This window comes from Calonectris borealis, chromosome 2 (assembly GCF_964195595.1).
Source record: "Calonectris borealis chromosome 2, bCalBor7.hap1.2, whole genome shotgun sequence".
Lineage (NCBI taxonomy): Eukaryota > Metazoa > Chordata > Aves > Procellariiformes > Procellariidae > Calonectris > Calonectris borealis.
Genome location: NC_134313.1, coordinates 159,151,105 through 159,173,013, shown reverse-complemented (window position 1 = coordinate 159,173,013; position 21,909 = coordinate 159,151,105). Strand labels below are relative to the sequence as shown.

General features: G+C 43.8%; 1 protein-coding gene across 1 annotated transcript in view; it reads right to left on the bottom strand.

Moving 5' to 3' along the window:
• Positions 1-21,909, bottom strand: part of ADARB2 (adenosine deaminase RNA specific B2 (inactive)) — a 315,194-nt gene that overhangs the window by 31,793 nt on the left and 261,492 nt on the right. Inside the window, exons 5-6 of the mRNA XM_075144105.1 lie at positions 13,452-13,620; positions 6,292-6,443 (exon numbers count right to left, since the gene is read on the bottom strand). Coding sequence (XP_075000206.1) covers positions 6,292-6,443; positions 13,452-13,620 — 321 coding nt within the window. The remainder of the gene's footprint in view (positions 1-6,291; positions 6,444-13,451; positions 13,621-21,909) is intronic.

Below are 21,909 nucleotides of genomic sequence, written 5' to 3'. Positions count from 1 at the left end.
TGGGAGAAATCTTTGAACTGGCTACACACAGCACCCCCTCCACACCGGGAGCCCTGAGCTAAATCAGACCACTGCTCAGACCTGCAGTGCTCGGGGGGACAGAGGACACCTGGGCTGCGCTGCTGGCGTCTTTGCCCATCCCGGCCAGAAGCACGCTTCACCTCTGCTCCCAGCCACGGGTGATGTGTGTAAGTGATGGAGAGCACTAACCAGAGGGGACAGCCCCGTGACCGTGCTTTCCCTACCAAGTTAACTTGAGTGAAAGCAGCCACACTCGGAAACAGCATTTCAGCAGCCTGGGAGGATTGAGTTATAAAACGAGGCAATTACTTATAAAACCGGTGACTGCTAACAGACCTAAGCAGGGACGTAAGCTCCTTGACAGACCAGCTTCTAGTTAACTGTAGAAAGTCTTTGCATTTCCTCTGTGTTTACGTGGGTAAATTGAGGCTGTGTCAGTGGCACAAGCAGGGAGGGGCCGTCGCTTCAACAGGACTTGATCTCAAAGGAGGCTGACAAAGGGTGCTGTGTTCACACCCTGAACCCAAACCTTTTCGATCCATCCCAGTCTAGTCTTAATGAAGCAAAAGGACAATTTCTCCTCACTTCCTTTAATAACCAGTTCCCTAGCCCCTGAAGTAATCCAACAGCCTCATGCTGTGTCTGCAATTTCTGCAGCATCCTTTACATGACAAAGGAATCGGGGCTGACCACAGTAATTCATCCAGTGCTAGGATTATTCCTCCCGAGGCAGTGTTCAGCATTACAGCCTACAGTACTGTGTGCATTTTTTTCTTTCGTGTTACTTCTGGGTATGGTTCTCCATGATAATTTTGTTCTGAGGTCCCCCAAGGTATTGTTCTGCTCAGTCATATGAAAAATAGGAAAGTAATGCACCTTCATCCCAGTTCCACAGACGGCCCATTCATCAGCATAAAATCGACTTTACAACCTAGGAGGAAGCTGCTCCATGCACTGACTAGTTACGAATTTCCAATATGGTCTCCTAGGCTGCAGCAGGCCAGCAGTCACAACGGAGAGATACGGTACCTGGGAGCACTTGTACAATGGAAGTACAATAGTGTCCAAGCCCAAGGGATGACCTATGGTTACTCTTGATTTTTGTAACAGGGGCACTATATCAATCTGTTAGGACCTGCATTTTCCTGTCGTTACACATATCTAATTACTTTTCGGATCACTGAGTTATTTAGACGGTTCTTGAAATGCTTTTCTCCCCTTATCATCTACTCACAAGAACAGAATTTGTCCATTTAAACGAAACATGGGATCGGCAGAAGGAAGGCACAGATTTCTTCCCCTTGCACGTCCAATAACGTTCACCAAACCCAATGCTTTTGGGAGGGATTTTAGCCCAGCTGGTGCCATAAGCATCCTCATTGTATTTGCATCCAGATACCAGCCTGCAGGACCCTGAATGCAGAGCTCTGGGACTGAAAGTCTCCCGACAGTCACAGGGGATCATTTGTGTCCATCTTTTGTTGACGGACAGGCTCCTTAGACGGCTTCTGTTTGAACCTGTCCCTCTCCAGCCACTCTGCTCAGGATATGACTTTCAGGGACTCTGATCTGGGGATCATACACTGATGCGATCTGGGTCAGCCCCATCTGAACACAGAGTGCTGAGCCTCCCTTTGAGGCAGCCCCAGCTTTGGGGGTTAACACAGAACATTTTATCTGAAAATGGGATATAAAATCCACCAGCCAGAGTCACGGGCAGGGAAAGCACAGGTTTGCACAGTGAAAGCACACTTGAAGTAGAGAGCACAAACTTGTCTTTCCGGGTACTCTTCAGTTCCCCACCTTCCCTGAAAACTGCAGTGCACATCTTCTCCCCATCACATCACCTACCAAGGCAATGATCCAGCTCACGTGGTTGCAAGTGGATCCTGTTTAGATGAGAGCTCTGTCAAATGCGTGTGCATGAGAGCTTCAGCACAGCTGTAGGTTAATAGACAAGCAGGAAGAAGACCCCATATGGAGCAGATGCAATGGTGTGTTTCAGACCTAAAGGGAGCGTGGGATAAAACAGGAGCTGGGCTATCAAGGAGTCAATGGTACAAGGCAATACAGCATGCTAGCAAGAGACAGAAAAGCAGCCCAGGGGAGAAGACTGGAGACAAGCCCTGGGGCAAATTCTGTTTGTCTCTTTGGCAATCCGTGTAGTGAAAAAGAGAGAGCGCATCTCTAGAAGAAAGATAGACGATGAGGTAAAACCCTGCCAGGGAAGGAGGAGTGGGGAAGTGGAGGATTTATTAGCTCAATTTTTTAAGCAATTAATTTTGCTTTTCAAGAGGCTCTTAAAAAAAAAAAAAAATGCAATGAGTCAAGAAGCCCTAAATTAGCTAGGAAGGCACTTAAGCAAATGAAGGGCTTGATTATTCTGTGGTTTGCTCTAGATCCAGGAGAAGGTGTAAAATATGTAACAAATATTACAGGGCTAGCTGCCCCCATGGCTGCAGCTCCACCTCATGAGCTGGAGTGTATGTGCTGTAATGGAAAAAATATCAGCCTCCTTGAAACTTCCAGGAAACCCACGTTAACTTGGTGCTGTGGTACTGCCCGCAGGAGAAGTCAGAAATCCAGGCATACCTTGCTTGGATGCACACAAAGGGAGAAGGCACTGGAAAAGAAGAGGTTGTCCCAGGCTCCCTGACCTACAGCCCTGAACAGAAGCAGGGGCAGAAGCTGAGTATGTGAAGGAGCAATCAGAGAGTGGCGAGGACACTGGGAACATGCTGTCTCTTCACCACATAGCTGTGCTACAACCTTGTGGGTGACTTTGGAAAATGATGAAGAGAAAAGAGTCTTGGGAAGGAGACTGGCTGGAGAGAAGGAGCCAGGACAAACCCACAAAAACTCTCACAACTGTCTGAAACCCCTCTGGCATTTCCCAGCCTCCTATTCCTGCAACACCACCGACCCTGGCTGGTCTCCTCTCCCACTGTCACCCACTCCTGCACCTCTCCCCTCAGCTTCCTCCCCGACTCTCTTGGATTGTACCAGCCTCTCCCAAAGCTTCAACTTCACCTGAATCCCCCCGTAAGCTCTTCCAGCCTCCTGACCTACAGGCACCAAAAAAGAGTTAGAAAACCCCTCCTTGCTCAGAGCAGCCCTGGTCCAGCTGGGTTTTGCCTCTCTTTTAGAGCTGACTAAGGATGTATCAACAAACAAGTCAGCTCACCTCTGATCCAAGAAGGGCGTCATTGCAAATCAATGTGAGATTTTCTCTTTTTGTCCCTAATCTCTTACTTTCCTGCATGAACCTGGCATGGGTGTGGGCTTCCTGGGTCTCTCCTCTGCATTGCAGCTCTTCACATGAACCACGGTAAGGTCAGGCTTTTACACATGCCGCTAACTTGGTACCCTGCACTATCCAGTAAGAAGTAAACTGGGTTTCAAGTGCATGCGAGCTTATCTCCTCCCTTAGCAGAACAAAGCTCATAAGAAGGAAATGCGAGGCCTCCCTGAGGGTGCTGGGAAGACACGGTGGATAATAGGAAATTTTTGGAAGGAGATTTGAGAACTGGATTTTACTTACTCCCTATATTGATAAAGGCTTATCGTATTCCTTTGCAAAACCAGAAACCACATGGTGAGACACCGTTTTTAAATGTTAATGCATCTTTAGAGAATAATCAGTAATGTTTGATGGCTTGTGCTAGCTCTAGGAGAGGCTTCTTTGTTGTTTAAGAAATGAAACAGCATTCATCTGGAGTTTCTTGTCATTACTGGATGAAAGAAAGGTTATTTCTTTAGTATAAAAAAAAAGAAAAGAGAAGATCTGAATGATAAACATTATAAAATACTTATCTTCCCAGATGTCTCTGGGATAATGAGAGCTAAAAGGAAATGCTTATCTCACTGAAGGATGGCTTTTGGCAACACGGCTTTTTATACAGTGCTAAATTATTTTAAGAGCCCAGGACAAAGGTAGAGGGATCTGCTTAAAAGAGTGAAATACAAACCAGATGTAGTGCCCCTTCAAGTCCTGCTAGTGAATCACTGCGTAACCTTGGGTAAGCCACACAGCCCTTTCTGCCTCAGCTTCTGCACTGGGACAGTAACTGGTGTAATAACTGACATGAAAAGTATTTTTTTGTGGCCACCTACAAGTTTACTGTACGAGTTTCAGGTGCTGCGTGATTATGTATTTTTAAACACATCTTCCTGTATGTACTGTTATCTAAAGAAGCATTCCCTCATTAGCTGGCAGATGTATGTGCTTTTTGAAGCAATCCATGAGCCAGGTACGGTTCACCTCCAGGGCTGGGTTCAGCTGCTATCAATAGGCAGCGCTGGCCGCCAGCTGCCCAAAGCACCCGCTTCCTCAGGCATGAAAGAGCAGAATCCATCCTGGATAGTCTTTGGTTGTTCTCGAGGATGGACCACATTTTAAAAATAATTACATATTTTGGTGCTTCCAATTCTGATGTCAAGTAAGGGGTGCCCTGCGAAGGTGTCTTTTGGAAAACACGACCAGATATAAAGCTCTTTTAGATATCTCTTGGTACATACATAAAGTGGGAGGCCAAAATCACTATTCAATTTTGATATTCATAGGCATTTCCTTTTTTATTTTTAATTTTGTTTTTTAGATAAAGTTATGTCTCCTCATTTTGTCACCTCATCAGGAATTTGTCAATTTGCTGTTTGCCTTTTAAAAATTTGCTTGCTTTTCTTCATTTTATAAACCCTGCTGACAGAACGTAGAAATCATGTCAGGTAAGGAAGTGTATTTCCTTCCTGAATAGGTGCATTCTGCTTTCTTGCCCCAGCAAGCTGCTGTTTCACACATGACAAAAAGATTCCAGTCTGGGGAGAATAATACCTAATCGTTAATAAATAACTTGTACAAATAAGAACCAGGAGTGAAACTACCGCCTGATGGATTTGCCTGTGAGGATGTTAGGTCGTTGTGTGACCTTGGATGATTAATTTTACATTCCCGTGTCTATGCTTCCTCCTCTATCCATTCTTCTGTCTTGCCTGCTTCACATTCAAGGTAGTCGGGGCAAGGACTATTTCTCATTATATGTACGTTTAGCAGCCAGCACTGTGGGTATTACAGCACTGTAAAATGCACGTATGAGAAGCAATACCCAAGGGCAGAGACAAGATCGCACCTTGTGCATCGCGCATTGAATCATGGAGTGACAGACACATGTGATAACAAGCCACAAACTTCTCGAGTCCCCTGTCCCTTGTTGGGGACATCTCTCTGTGGCTAGGCAGGGACAAAGCTGTTGCAGTGGGTTCACAACAAGGATATACCTCTGCTATGGGAGGCCAATGACAGGGACATGCATGTTTGGAGGGGGGATGAGATGAGAGAACTGGGTCATGTGGTGGAGACGGGATGTCTCTTCATGGACAACAAGCTCTGCAGGTTTCTTGGTGGCATCCACACTGGCTCAAGACCTGATTTGTTTGCCTCACTTGCAGGATCACCTCTAGAGGAGAAATCCCTGGAAAACCATATTTCTACTTAAATGCCATAGGTATGGGCCCAGGGACTCCAAGGCTGGTGTGGTGGACTTCATCTAGTCCATCTGCCATGCAGTGGCCATGTGGCTGATCTGACATAGGCATGATGGCCTGGCAAGGATCCCTTCCAGAAGGGTTCTGACATTATTTACTGCAAGGGCAGGTGGTATTTGGAGAGAGTGTGACCTTCAACCAACAATACAGATGTGCTGTATTGTGTCGTATCGTATCATGTTGTATTGTATCGTATCACACCACTGCTTTACCTCAGACTCCAGCCACTACAGCCTGGACAGCTCAGGTTTGGTGTAAATGCAACCCATCAACCCATACGTACTGCCTAAACCTTGAGAAAAGTCCATGCATCCCCAGCTGGAGACCTAATCCTCTGGTCCAGCCCATGGCCATGGCTCCAAGTATGTCTTAGATCATGAGGACCTTTCCCAAGGCATTTATTTACTGTTGGGGTTGCATTGCCTGCTAAGCTGTGGGGACATATTCCCTAGCAGAGCCACTGGGGCTCAGGCACCCAGAGCAGTCTCCCATTGCCTTGCCCAGCTCCGATGTTCCCTGCACACCGTCCCCCAGTTCGCGGGACCAAGCACCAGTCACACAGACACACGGCCACAGAGCCTGCAGTGTTTCTGCTCTTGAGTGAAACACATTTTCTGCAAGCAAACAAAGAAAGAAGGATTGATCTTACAAAAAAAAAAAAAAAAAAAAAGGAAAAGGAAAAAAAACATGCAAAGGGGAAAAAGGAGAGGGAAGATTTTTTTTTCTTACAGTCGGTTGTGATTTCGTAGGGGGAGTTGAGGCGCGCGTCTCCGCAGGGTGAAGTGCTCACGTACAGATGGAACAGGATGTTCTCCCGCAGCCTGTAGCCTCCCTCTTTTAATCGCACGAAGATTGATCGCTCCCAGTCTTCTCGCCGTTTGCTATGATCACAAAAGAGGTTCCAGGTCATTTGTTACACGCCAAATCAGAAACATTTCTGCTCTCTCTCTCTCTCTCTGTTTTTCTCCCTCTGTTTGTTTGTTTTTATTAGCACCTGGCATCATATATTTCGCCTAGTGACAACAAGAGAAAAACAATAAGCTTCTCCAAGTGAAGAGATGTGTGAAGAGGGTCAAAACTGCCACAGAGCTTTTGGCTTGCTTACCTAGAATATATTCTAATGATAAAATGTGTGGATTTTTGAAGGGTAACTCTCCTTCCTTACATGCACGGAGGCATAAACACATTGATTTTAAAGAGGTTCTGGTGCATGAAGAAAGGAAAAGTTCTCTTAGGGTCTTATGTGAACAGATCAGCTCTGCTCATCACAGTGCTCAGGCACGAGTTTAAATCCCATTAACACCACTGCAATAGAGATGTGTGTTTATATGTTCCACTGAAAAGGGTCTCTAATGAAGCACCCAGATTTTACTAGCCCTGCCAGCCCTCCCAGCTCCCCAGGTGTTGCTTTTCATCCCCATTCAACCAGAGCCACCTACAGGTGCTCCATCTAAGCCAGCAACATCTTCTTGGTCACTTGGCATTTTTGGAAATCAGAAGCCATCCTGAAAAGTGAGGACAAAACTTGTGCGGGTTTTTCTCAGCTGAGTTGAAAAAGATACTTATTAAGATGAACCTTTTATCTTTGCAGTGGTTCAGCAGCTAGATGGGGACACAGTGCACATATTCCATTAGCAACAGCTGCCCGGGAGGCCAAACCCTCCCAGTCCTGCAGTTTGCAGCAATAGCTTGCATTAAGGCTATGCTGCCGTGCGGTTCCTCAGATGATTTACATTTGGGAAGACATGGGTGATTTCTCTGACAGACAGCTGCCTCTAATCCGTGCATTTGCGTGATGGTCGTGATTATCGTTTTGAAGGTGAAAATGTGATTAGTGAAATTATGATGAGACTCCTTTCCCTCTGATGCCCTGGTCCTTCCCTCAAAAACTCAAGGGTCTTTTTGCAGGAATATCTCTGAACAGAACGGCACCTGCAGGTAATGCTTTTCCTAGGAGGCTCTTAATAAGCCAGAATCCTACCCGTTTAATTCGCTATAGGACAGCCCATTAACCAAGGCAATTTCTGCTGGTTTCTCTGCCTCCTGTTAGTGTAAACAGGGGTGCTTTCTACTCAGCCTCGGAGCAAGTCCTTGGCTTTAATCCAAGCTGCCTCTGCCTGTTTTCTCCCGGTGCAGCCTCTGTGCTATTGAAGCTGTTTGGCTGTCACTCTTCCATGGTTTGGGTGTTTTGTCATTTTTTGATGCCGGGATGCGTTTGCTGTCAGGAGGAATTTACAGGCACATTAGCTCGCCTGTTAGGGACAGGGCGAGTCGGGGCTGCCACACGTAGCTCCTTCCTTTTCTGCTGGCTGTGGTGGAATTTCCCAACTGCACTAATTATATTATCACCCTGATGCAAGCCTCTGAAATAATAAAATACCTGTAAGTCCTGCTGTTTGGACTTTAGAGCAATTGCAGTTTTAAATAATTCACGGCAAAATCAGCTGGGAGAATACAAAGCTGTGCAGTCCTATTGCCTGCTATTATTATGTTAAACCTCACCAGAGTGGGGGGCAGCTTGCAGTACTTAGAAACAGTTGCTATGTAGGGTTGGAGCAGGCATTCTTTGGGCTGGATTTCAGGAGTTCACAGTAATCAGCACCCATCCTGTTTTTACTGGTTATTGTTTTTCACTGATTAACCTTGCTCTCTTCCCTCTCCCCGAGCAGCAAGAAGGGTCTGCGACCAGTGTGGCTGATGGGTTGGGTGATAGACAGCTGCTCTAAAAATAGATGGCAGGGCTGGAGGGCAAGGCAGCTTGACTCGTCCTCCAGGAGGCTGAGATTCTCCGTATCACATATGGTCCTGACCTGCCTTTGGGATGGTTTTCTGAACTCAAACATGAGATTCATCCCTGCACAGTGGCTGAATAAGTTTAATAACAAAACTCTAAGGGTATTGTTATAAAAGAGTTTGGGATGCAATATCATCTATGGTGGCTTTGCAGAAAGTCTTGTGCATGGGAGGCTTGGGGGATTTCAAACCTCAGGGGGACCCAGGGACTTTTGTAAAACTGGACCAAGTGGAGCATGAGATGCACTTCTGTAAGGCCACTCATTCCCCAGCACCTGTACACTTCTGCCTTCCCTCTGGGATAGTTGTTTTGAGCTGTGATGGGGAGAATGAGTTTGCAGCAGCAGTCCTTTGCAGTGCCGCTTTGCACAGCCACACACACCTGTACAAAGCAATGAAGAGGGAAGCCCACAGTGAGCCCACAAATGTCATTCATTATTAGAATCATTTCCACATGCTGGCGGTGGCTAAAAGAGCAGAATTTGTCCCTAAACCTTTGCCTGGTATGAATTTCTGGGTGAGGGTTAGGATTTGAGGCTGATTCAAGAGGAACTTTTAAGAATATGCTAAATTCTAATCTTGTGCTTAAGTTCATTATTTAGCATAACACATGCATATGTTTTGAGCTGACTTCAAGAAGATTTAAGCACATACTTATGGTTTAATATATGCTAAGTGTTTTGCTGAAAAAAGGCTTTAAAAGAGAAACAGGGGAGCTATTTTTAGCATGTAAACGTCCGTATGGGAAGTTTCTAGTACTATATTCTACAGCATGGCATCCTAGAGAAACTAATAGCAGGCTTAAAAGCGAAGTAGCTGTCTCCATTGAGAGGCTAGTAGGACAAAAGTAAGAAATAGCAGATGTATAACAAGCAGCTGGTTTTCCTGGAAAAAAACTTAACTGAACTGGATGAAGACTATTCCTTGCTTTTTATGTATAAAATAAACAGTGGTTTACATCTGACTTGCTGGAAGAACTTAGCTTCTGGTAAAATCATCCCTCCGGCACCTGCAGGGCCACTACAGCAGCAAGACTGCTATGGTGCTGATTTATTTTAAGAATAGGCTATTATTTTATTTTATAAGCTATTTTATTTTATTTATATTATTTTATTTTTCTTTAAAAAAGAAGAGTTAGATTTTCTTTTCTTCCCTATTGGGCAGTTGGTATAAATAATCCCACTGAAATAAATGTGAATTTTACTGCCATAATTGCAAGAGAATCAGACCATGGTATTTTTGTACTTTTTGATGGTGATTTTTAGAAAAAGCTTCTCAAAAGGTCTTTCTTGTCCTTCTTTTGTACATCAGAAAGTTTACGTCTTACTTTTCATCTTTTTCGTGAAAGTCTTGAGAACTGGAGGATTATGGTTGTCATAAAAATGAAATCTGGGAGGGCTAAGGGTTTTAATCAGACTGGTTAGAAGCTGTCAGGTTTTAGTTGTGCTTTTAGCTTTTATTTAACTCAAGCTCTAGACAATGAATTGTTGAAAGAAAGTTTCCTTTTGAAGTATTTGTCACTCTTGCTTCTTAGAGAGGATAAAGTTCCCATTCTGGAACTCTCTTTCCCAAGAAAAGTCAGGAAAGTCACACCTCTAACATTTAGCAATATGAAGAGAAGGAAAAAAAAATGTAATTTGGATATTGCTGTAACTTAGGCTTGTGGATGGGATTGTTCTACAGTTTAAATATCTGAAGCAGTCACCCTATGCTCTCTTTATAGAAATGGAAAAAAATTTGCCCCAGTACACAGAAATTCATCTCACCCACAATAGATACTTGAATAGGTCTGCTGAGTCCCACTCCAGAGATGCCCATCTCCTTCCACTGGTGATAAAAGGAGCCTTGAGGATATAGTTCACACTCGGCTGACTAACTTTTAGACATCTCAAGTAAGGTGTCAAGAAGTAAATTCAATTCAGTGCATCCATCTCTCCTGGCCATTAATTCTCTATCCTGACCCTTGCTTTCTCCAGCCTGCGTGTCTCTGCTCTTTGAAGCCTTCATGCTACACTCAGGCAAGTATGTGTTTTGCTTTCACTGAGGTCAATGGCAGTATTTGTAAATTCTGGAAAAGTGGTTCCTTTTCAAGGACAGCATCATATAGAAAAATAATTCTTGCACTGGAAGTTCCTGAAGTTTGAAATCCAGCTGTGGAGATCAATTTGAGCAGGTAGACACGGTGGGAGGAAGATATGTGGAAAATAGGGAATACTCTCCACAGAACAAACTTGCCTGTTCCATAGGGAGGGATGGAAAATTTAAGCTCTTTGAGGCAAGAACTATGCTTTCATTCTTTTTTTAGGGTTAGGGAACCATCTTTTTGGTCTCAGTTCATATACAACTTTGCATAACAGATTTCTCACCGGGGAGAGAACTTTAATTTGGGCTAGGCTAATGCAAATGCATAACAATGTAGAAACCATGTTTGTGTTTCCCCCAAGCCTGAGGAGCTGGCGTGCAGGGAGTCCCAGTGGAGCTGAGCTAACATGTCTGTCCTAAAGACCATGTCCTTTTAACTGTGTGGTAACACCATGTGATTTCTCTGCCAGTGGGAGTTGTCTCTCTTTTCCTAGAGAAAAAGGGGTAAATGTGACTGCAATGTGCAGAAAATGTGTTTTTCATTTCATTTTGAGCACCCCCATTTTCTCGCCATATGACAAAGCTCCCTATGATGGCATAAAACTGAGTGTAGCAATAAATACTAGAATTGAAGAATATATTATAACACACAGTTTTGCTTCCCCATGGACTTTAAGAAAGCAAAATCTGATTTGACTATATCTCCAGCTCTGTCTTTCAAAGGTGCTTAGCCTTGACAATTTTGGTTGAGATTTTTATCATGTGTGCTGGTCAGGGAAGCAGTGGTGTCTGCTCTTGGCTGAACAGAGAGTGATTTGAAGTTATTGCGAACAGAGCTTGTGCTGCACTGAGGATTCTCTTAACAAAAGACTGTTAACATTGATCCAAATAAAATAATAATATGACTGAACATGTTAGGGAGGTGGATCAATACAGTAGTTTAAGATACAGTGGTAGCACTTGTTTCCCAAGAGACCGTAGCACAAAGCAAGTACTAGTGCTGCTACACTGCTGAAAACATAATAATTTAATGTAAACTTGAAAGCAATTCAGATTGAAATGGAGAGAATATTGTTTTTGATTAAACCCTTCAAGGCTCTTGTCCCCCTTTGTTAGCCAAGCTCATCCACTCAATATACTCTCTTGCCTTCAACCCCAGCCTGAAGTGAAAATAACCATTATTCTTATTACCGTTGCTTCAGTGCAACAGTATCATAGGTGCTCACAAGAACACACAATCCTGCTCAGGTTAATCCTTGTGTCTGTGACCTGATGCAAAACCTTCTGAAGTCAAAGGGAGTTTTTGCACTGAAGTTAATGGCCTTCAGGTAAAGTTATATCAAAATGCAAGCAAGAATGGAGGGCAGAAGAATGATCTATAGATAAGGGTTTTTTTGTTTGTTTTCTTTCCTTGCTTCATTCCTTGGTTCCTTCCATGTAATAAATGCCACCTTAGCTTCACTTCTGCTCCGTTTTCATAGAATCATAGGATAATTCAGGCTGGAAAGGACCTCAGGTCTCTAGCCCACCCTCCTGTTCGGAGCAGTTTGCCAGGTTGCTCAGGGTTTTATCCACTCAGGTTTTGAAAACCTCCAAGACAGGGGGGACTGTACAAGCCTGCTGGGTGACCTGTTCCACTGGTTGCCTATTCCCATGGGGACAGTTTGTCCTAATATTCAGACTGAGCTTCTCTTGTTTCAGTGTGTGCCTGTTGTCTGTCATCTTCTTCACCTTGGTAAAGATGCCAGCTCCATTGTATTGTTGACATATGTTCTGCTGGGTCCACCATCCCATCTCCAGGTTGACCCGGACCAGCTCCTTCATCTCCTCCACACAGGCCAAGTGCTCTGGCCCCTAAGCATCCAGGTGGCCTCTGCTGAACCTGCTTCAGATGGTTGATGTCCTTCCTCTATTGGGGGACCTAAAACTGCACATGGTATTGTAGATGTGGTCTAATGAGTGCTGAGTGGTAGGGAATGATCACATCTCTTGACTGACTCTTCATACAGCCTGGGATCCCGTTGACCCTCTTTGCTGCCAGGCACACCACTGTCTCACGTTCAGCTTGCTGTTGGCCTACAAACCCTGCCCCTTTTCAGCAGAGCTGCTCCCCAGCCAGTAAGGCTCCAGCCCGTGTTGTTACAGGTCGTTCTTTCCTACTCGGCACAAGACTTTCCATTTGTCCTCATTGAATTTTCTGTCAAAGTTCCTGCTGGGCCAGTCCTGCAGCCTGTCTGGATGGCAGCCCAGCCCTCAAGCATATCGACTGGTCCTCCCCACAGTTTGGTGTCCTCTGCAAAGCTTATAAGCAAGCACTATATAACCTTTTCCAGATTGTTGATAGTCATGATTAGCGAGGTGCCAGGATAGACCTCTGTGGTACCCCACTTGTTACCAGCTTCCAGGCACTGTATAGCCCTTAACCATTTAATGGTAACAAGGTGGGTTTGGCTGAAGACAGGAACAATAATTCCTCTATAATGACTCTACATGCTATAACATTTTAAAACATCATAAATAAGGCATGAGTGATAGCATCTTGTACTTTGGCACAAAGTTTACTGTACTGTTAATACTCATTGGTTCTCTAGTGAGTCAATGAAGGTATTAATGATAAATAAATCACTTCCTAGACATATTTCAGCAGCAGCAAGACAGACAGGAAAATGTCTGCAGTGAGCAAAATGACCCCCTTCCAGTCTCTGGCCAGCGAATGATGCTAATAAGCCTGCACGTAAAGATTTGTACAAAATCATCAGGCTTCATAAAACCCAACTTTATGAGTCATACCTAATAGCTACTGAAAGAAAATCAGCTGAAGTAAAAGAGCTCATGACCCAACACTCTAGACTATCTAACTCTTTCATTTTTTTCTATGCAGTGTGTTGGTCCTTCATCAGCCAAAGACTCAGAAACAACAACATAAAGAAACAAATAGTTCAAATGTCTGGAGGATGGATCTCTTCCACTGAAGGCTGTATAACATTCCCCAAGCATCAACAGAATTCAGTTACCTTAAGTGTAGCTCCAGCTGTGAGTAGAGGAAGTGAACAAATGCCCTTCTTGCTACAATTTCTGCATGGCAGTCGTTGACCGCAAGCCCTTGGTCATTAATGTATTCCCCATTTATACATTTGGTACCCGATGACAGCACAATAACCTGAGCTTGCCTGATGTCCAAACCTGTAGGAAGAAAAACAAAAGGGTTGTGAAATTGCCGGCGGTGAGTATGATATCATAATTGTTAAAGATCTCACAGCCCACGCTTTGAAGTGGCAGCCCAGACAGCCCTAATGGGATGCTTGTAAAGGTGATGATATGGTCTTTGGAATATGCAGAAATCTTACATCTCTGTGTTATTAGAATAATAAGAGCTCTATTTCAGTCTTGCTGCTAATTCCAAGATAAAAGCTTGCCACTAAGTTTACTTGTTAAATCAATAACTACATCATAGGAGAGCACATGCTGTAGGGAGGTAATAAAGATCTCCTGCAGTGCTGATAAATGGCCAGGTTTTTATGAGCTGTTGAAGACATTTTCTGATGGGAACACATACTCCCTGTAACGTTAGGTTTCATTGCTGTTGCACTATAAGTACTAAATAAAATGCAAGTAACACTTCTGGAGCTGCTCTTTAAAAATCTCAGAGAACAAACAGATCTGACTTTCAGTCCAGTTTCCTTTTCGTTTCTCCAAGAGCAGCTACATCGGTGCCTTTTCCACCGTGGTCCCAGGGACGCAGCACTCATCACTGAGACCAGCTTTCTTCCTCCATTGCTTCTCCAGATAATGGTGATAGCAATGGAAAGACATGCCTTTCTTGGTCCGGATAGACACTTTCTGGGATTAAATCCCGATTTCTTTGGAGTCAGTGGCAAAACGCTTACAGACTTCAACAGGGTTTCACTCTAAAATGTAGCTCATTGAGCCCCGTGGACAATTTCAAAGAGTAGTTAAGAATGAACTGAGCCCAAACTGAAATCACCTGTTGAACAGCACGTTTCAGGATACATCTCTCTGAATACCAAAGAACAGAGGAGCAACTCTTGGGAAAAAGGACTTTTCTGGCTGACGGGTGCTTCCTCTAGTTGTGACAAAGTAGCCTAAGAGTGTTGGACTGTGTTTGACAGCTGTACACAACTGTGTGTAGGCAAACACAGTATAGCAAGTCAGATTGCTGGGGTTGGCATGGTTGTGCCCATGTAGTGTCACCTGAGATGGCCTCGGTGTCCTGCCTAACCTCTGATTGCTACTCCGGAGGGATGGGGGTGTCCAGGAGGTTCTGCACCCATCTCACACATCTCACATGGACATCCATAAGGTGACTCAGTGGAAACAGATGCCTGTGTTGAAGCAAGTGAATCAAGCCCTCAAAGTCTGATGACTCAGTGACTAAGACAGGCCTGAGGCTGCAAGCGCCGATAGAGGGAACGGAAACAATCTCACCATGGGCCATGGTGATGCTGTTTCTAGGATGTTACTTTAGCTGTAGAAAAGCTTTAGGAATTATTTTATAGATTCAGCAATATTATTTTTTTCTTATGATGAAGCCTATTGAGTGGCATTAAAAACAAGAATTTGCAGAGATTTTCTGAGTTGGAAGCACCATGCTTGGGGCCATGTTCTCTCATAAGATTCATTGGTGTGATATGAGAAAACAGCTGAATGGAGAAGGAAAGTATGTTTTAAACATAAAGGGCTGGTGTTGCCAGTGATGTCCCTGTTTGTAAATTGGACCAATAATACTTCATAATCTCCACACAGCGCTGGAACTAGTGGTGGATGACAGCACTGTTGCCATCTTAATGTATATACAGCGAGTGATACCAAAATTATCTCATGCCTCTATCAATATGATAGCTACATCAGTAGCCCAAAAGGTTTAGTAGTATTGTGGCATTGCAGCTTTGTTACATTTGTAGGAGAGCTATAATTATGAAAAATTCAGTTAATCACACCTGACCCCCGGTTGTGACAGTCTCAGACAGAAATTGTTCTAGGTACTAGCAACAAAGTACACATCACTGTATGCCTGTGCCAGAAGTTTAATCTCTATTTGTTAGTAGAAATGTGGCCCCAACAGAGCGGTTGGGAGTATTAAAAAAAAAAAAAAAAAGAGCTGGCAATCTAGAAAACCCGAGAGGTGAAGATGGGAGCACATGGGAGAATGCAGTGGAGAAATGCAGTTACAATGTGTTTGCAATTATTCCAGTTTTATTACTAGATAAAAAGTTGAGGTGGACAAATGACTCCTTCCCTACAAAGAAAGGTATTTATACTCTGTACATTAGAATTGCTTTGATGACACTTTGCTTTAGGGTCACTGCTTGCATGAGAAAAATAATAGGTCTCTTAGATCAGACACAAGTCCACTTAGCTAACTGTGTCCTTCACATGGACTAACATCAAACATCTCATGAAGCACTGCCTGCAAGAGAGGTGTTTGAGTCCCACTCAACGTCTCAAAAAGTAGTGTATACTTTCCTGAACAGTATATAGTATTTTCCTTGGTTGGAAGATTCACGATAAGAATCGGCTATTTTTTGGTTCTATTTTATTTATTTACCAATGTATACAGAGTCTTATTTTCCTCAGCACTGCAGAAGTACACCAGCAAGAGGCAATTCCCCCATTCAGAAACCCAGGAGCCTCTCTGCCTGCCATCCCGCACCTGAGGGCCTCTGTCAATACTCCTTCTCAGGGCAGTGAGACCGACTGCTTCCTTCTCCTTACATTACACCCCTAATGTTCCTCCCCACCTCCCTCTTTACCCCGTGGTCAAAGCACCAGGCTCTGCAAATACAGAGCAAACCATCTGGGGAAGCCATCCTGCTCTCCGGGAGCTATACCTTACTCACTCTTCCCAATCAGTTCAGTGTATGGTGTGATGCCTTTTATTATTTCAAACATTTTATCCATAAATAAGCTTAACTCTTTCTCTTTTCTAGCAGGAGTGTAAGATGATGAATGTACCCAGGATTTCCTGTGAGATCTAGATTTATTAAGAAATTAAACACAAAGACAGGCAATACCTATTGACGCAGCAATAATACGAATGCCTCTGATGACAATTGCTATCACAATATCCACCCGTACAGTAATAGCAAGTGTGCTTGGGGTATGCATTCTTGGGTGAATTAACTCCATATATTGGCTTTCAGTGATATGGGGCCCCGGTAGGCAGTCATGTGTGGACACAGCCTGGGTTGTCTGCCAGTCCTGGCAAGCTGTACGTGTTTGCAGAACATAACTTAGATGTTGCCTGGGGCTGGAGACAATGGTTTCCAAGAATTTGCAGAACCGGTCTGAGTGTTAAACATTAAAAGTCTCCATGTATTTTCCATTTGCAATGACAGAAAATAATCCATGTTCCTCCATGCTCAGAAATACCCAAGAGTTATGTCTCACTACTATGGCACTCAGAAACACAGGTGTACATGACTTATGCATTAGCTCTGAAATATTTACACCTCACTGGGGAGCCAAATGGGGAAAGTGATCTGTGACCAACACAGCACCGTTCAACACTGTGTGTGAGGGCACTCAGCATGATGAGAAATACTTCCAACAACCTGACAGTTGCCTGATGTGTTTAGGAGCATATATGCTAACAGATTGTCCTCTTGCATACCTTGTTTTGTATGTACATAGAGTTGCAGGTTTATCCCCTGTGAAATGCTTGATATTATTTCCAGTGAACATAGGAGGAATTTGTCTCTGAGAGTAAGACACGTGATACCTAGTTGATGAAGGCAAATTTTAACATTGACTGATCACACTGGCATTTCAGGCAGCGTTTCTGACTCTTGAGCCTAGATACTTGCTGCAGTGATTCAGAATTAATAGGCACTTCTGTACATTTGTCTATTTTGCATAAAAAACAGCCATTACTAACTCTTGTTATTAATGTTCACTTCCTGTTTTATTTTGCCTGCAGAATACTTAAAACTTCTCAAGTGATTTCTATTTACGAATGTCAAGCCACCTCCTAAACATTGATTAATTTAAACTCAGATGTGTGGCAGATCTAGACCGAGCACGTCATCAAGTTGTGCCTAGGAAAGCTACAGCGCTGGGCGTGTCAAAATCCTAACACACCATCAGCCGTGTGCCACCTTCCCCTTCGGGGTGTACAGCAGGGTATGATCCTGGACGAGGATTGCTCTTGGCAAGACCCGTGTTCTTACTGAGGGGAGTCAATCTCAGATAGAGGACCCAGGGATCTATCTGTGTTCGGGTCATTTGACAAACAAGAAGAAATGGGCTACATTACTGTGACCTTAACTCCTGACCCACTGATTGTCAGAGTTCATGAGGCATTTCTTTCCCTCGCCGTCTTCCGCGACATAATGTTTGAGGAGACATTAGGTTAAAAGTAACTAGCGAACGATTTATAACAGGCACCTGCATTAGGTTTCTATTATTTGCCTAAAGACTCCTAATAGTTTTCAATTTGGAAAGGAAATGGAGCAGGGGAAAGGAAATTGGGGAGCTGTGTCAGCACACAGGCGAGGTCCTGGCTAGCGCTGTGTTGACGTGATGGGGACAGCCGGAGGAGCGGGAAGGGAATTCACCACGTTTTATTTTCAAAAATTCTGCCAATTAATCAGTTGCATTATAGAACAAAAATGTACCCATAAATGACTCACTGTCTTTGATCACAGATTCAGTGTAATGATCTGGTGAGGTAATGAGTCTTTCTCGTGCTCTGCTGAAAGCCTGAGCCCCCCTGGGGTCTGGAGGCAGGGTCTCCTCTCACAGCCAGCCAGGGGGGGACCTCGACCCCGCTAATGTTCATTTTTTGTGTGTCAGTGATAGTCCAGACTTTCACATCACAGCTGTTGAAAAGAAAATGGGTTTTATTATAAGCCATTTTCAGTTTGCTGACACCAGCGGTGGGATTCATTTCAGCTAGTCTGGATAACTAGAGTTTAGATGTCGGTAGCTGAGCTAATTGCTGTAGACTCTCTTTATAGTCAACGGAGAGGAATTTTCCTGGGAGGTGATTCATCTGGCCTATTTTAGATATTTGCTTTTGGATAGTCTGAATTACACCTCAATATTGCCAGCTTCTCTTCATGAACTCTGAAGACCTGTAGACAGCCAGCAGAAGTACAGCTTTCCGTAGACAGTTGCTTGTGGGAAGATTTCTCTTGTTGTAAGTAACAAAATACCATGGGCAAATCAAAACTCCCCAAATCATAGGACGGCAAAAGAGAAAATCTAGTGCCTTTAAATTTTTTTTTCCTGATGCTTAAACTTTTTGAGGTAATTTTTTCAGTTTTTTCCACACAACAATTAAGGATAATTGTATTAATATTAATATATTCAGAGATGGTCATGTTGCCTTGAGCTGGGCTATTACATACATAAAGCAAACAATGCTGTCTTCCCCACATGATCTCCCAAAACATCAGTCCTGCAGCCACAAAGCTTGCAATAGGAATGATTCAGAAAGATGCTGACAGAAGAGACAGTAAGCAAGAAAAAATATGAAGGTTTGCTCAGCAAATAAGTTGGTTATGGAGAACTGGCTGACATCTCTACAGTTATGAGCTGTGCTTTTAAGTCAGTCACGGCCATAAACGCAAACTGTCTACACCCATCTGCTTCGAGACACAGCTCTACCAATAAAACCAGAGAGTTTTGGCTAGTCTAATCGATGTTTCTACTGACTCTAATAGAGTTACTCTCACTGCTAGTGTACTATGATCATTAAGACCTTCCATAATTCAGAATTTGTAGCCCTGCATATTTATGTGTTGGAAAAGGAAAATCAAAATCACTAGGTAATTGCAAGAGGTGTTGACTGTTACGTGCAATCAGAAAACTGCATTTGCTGACACAAAATTTGAATCACACCGGCTGTATATCGGAGAACTGCTGTGAAATACAGGGGGCTTACTTCACATTGAACAGGATGGAGTTTGCAACTGCTAATGCCAGCATACAACTGGGACCACACTTTGGCTTCTCGGCAGCTGGCACAACATGTAGAGAAACACCAGTCAGTATTGCAAGCGTCTATTTCGCTGCATGTTTTAGACCCTGCTAGCGGTAATGAAATCTATCTTCTTTTTCCACATGACACTGTGAAGACAACTCACTGCTTGGAATATATTAATTTTAAATTAGAAAAAAATAATCAGAAAAAATCAGGTTTGATTAATTAAAAAAAACCCACCTCTTTTATTGGGTTGGAGACAACTGACAAAAAATCCTATGCGGTAAAAAGGAAAGCCAGAAATAATGATAGTGTAACATCAGCCTTTGTGAATAATTCATGGGGTACAATTTCAAGTTATTTTAAATGGTGCTGCTTCTCTCTCTGATAAGCAATAATTTTATGCTCTTTCTTTACCTTTTTTAACAAATCAGTCAAAAGGATTGTCTATTGTTATCTGCAAAAAAGTGTATTTGGAATAATTTTCAAGGCAGCTTAATAGAGCTCTGATCACAGAGGACGGTTTTTTTTTTTTAATACCTTCTACTCGCAGCTGAGTAAGTTCAGGTTTCCATTTCAGGTTTGTTTAGGGAAGGAAAATTTCTTGATGCTACATAGCACTGACAAGTCCCACATTATTTTCTGTTATCTTCTTCCCTGGCAGCTCTACCATATTCTTAGAATGGCGTTAATTTTGTAATAAGAGGTAGTCAAGACATGAAAGTGCAGTGATGCTGGAAAAGCTGCCTGTGGGGACATGCTGTGGGCACAGTCCTGTGCCCCACTGTCCCAAGGCAGGTCCCTGAGCCGGTGCAGAGCCCTGCGGGGGCTGCATGGCCAGGCTGCGGGCTGTGCTCGCCGCCCTGGGTGTGGGCAATGTCCCACGCAAAAAACTTCTGCAAAAGAGGCGAAGGGCTCTTCTCCCCATCTCCTTCCTGAAAAAAAGCAGGAAAAGGACATGTTGTGCTGAAAAGGAGTTGAAACAGTTGTCCCTGTTTGTTAATGCTTGCGTAGGGGTAGGTCTATGGTTAGAAGTGAGGGATGTGTTTACTCAGGTCCGTCAGTCTGGGCTCCCTCCATTTGCCCCATAACTTGGTGATGCATCTACAACCCCCACTTTTCTGAGGTTTCAAGAGGAGTGAAATCCAGATGCATGTGCGAGGAGGGAGCTGAGGATCGAGGGACTGGTGTGTGTGGCAGGGCGCACCCTGCCCTTCAGTTTCAATGCAGAATATGCACTCCTGACCGGGAGCTCTGCTGTCCCCAGCTCTGCATGGAGAACAAACCCACGCTTGCGACTCCAAAAAAAAAAGAATATGTAGCCATAAGAGAAGAATTGTGTATAGCAGGCATGATTAACAGTATGCATATAGCTATTAACAGTATGCATTTATCTGCCAACCATAAAGACTCTGCTGCAGCTCATTTTTTTCTCTCCATTTTCTGCTGTACCAGTGGTGGTGATTGTGATCATTTTAGTGACAAAGGGAGCCTGGGACTTCAGTGAGCCCTTTGGCTGTGTCCTGTAGCTCGCAACTGGGTGTCCCGAGGAGCAGCCCTGAGGTGGATGGGAATGGCTGATGTGAAGAAGTGGCTGACCAAAAAACTGGGAAGGAAGAAGCATGTTAAGAGCTTATGAAATGTAATAGCAGAAGTCTGAACAAAAGGCAAATACATAACTATCAGGAATAAAGAAGTTGCTAGCAGTGAGGTTAAAGATATTTAGGGGTATAAATGGAACTTAGTCTTTGAAATGCTGGAATTGTGCAGGGGTTTCTTTTCCTGACTTCAAACTGTGGGTTATGTGAATATGAATATATTGTATTTCTTGTGGAAAGAGAGGGTGTAGAGGGAGCATCTGAGAGCCTCCTATTTTCTTCCTTTATTAATGTGTTGGGTAATCCTGCCTCTGACTGCGCTGCCTAGGGAAGGCTATTCTCTGCACTGCTCTTCATCTTCGTCAGGGAACGAGCAGGGGCAGAGGCGCAGTCCTCTCTCCCCTGATCTCTGATCCCTCTTGCAGGGTGTTGTCTGAGAGCGGCCGTGGCTATCCTTTCACAGCCAGGCACAGTAAACTTCCCCCAATACCATGGGGTGTTTCTTTGTGAACAAATTCCAAATTCAGTTTCTCCGGAAGAAAAAACAAGCCAGTTTTGATCACATCGTTGGATGCCTGAAAAAGGACTCTTGCACTAACCCATTTTGCAAGATGTTCCTATGCAGATCTTTCCAGTAAGGCTCATTCACAGGGGGGATTTCCCAGCCCAGAAAAGAATGGAGGGGAGGTTGCCAAAGTGGAGGTGAATCAGAAAACAGGAGGGAAACTGCTGAGGGCTGCAGAGGAGAGCAAGCCAGCAGGAAAGAGTACAAAAATTAAATATGTAAACCTTTGTTAAGTGACACCTATGAAAGTGGTATAAGTGCCTCCGAGTATCTGAAGGGTGCAAACCCAAGGAGAGAGGTGGGTACTAAATGGACAATTTAGGGCAGTATAACTGAGGACCTGGGATGAAACCACAGAAAATAAA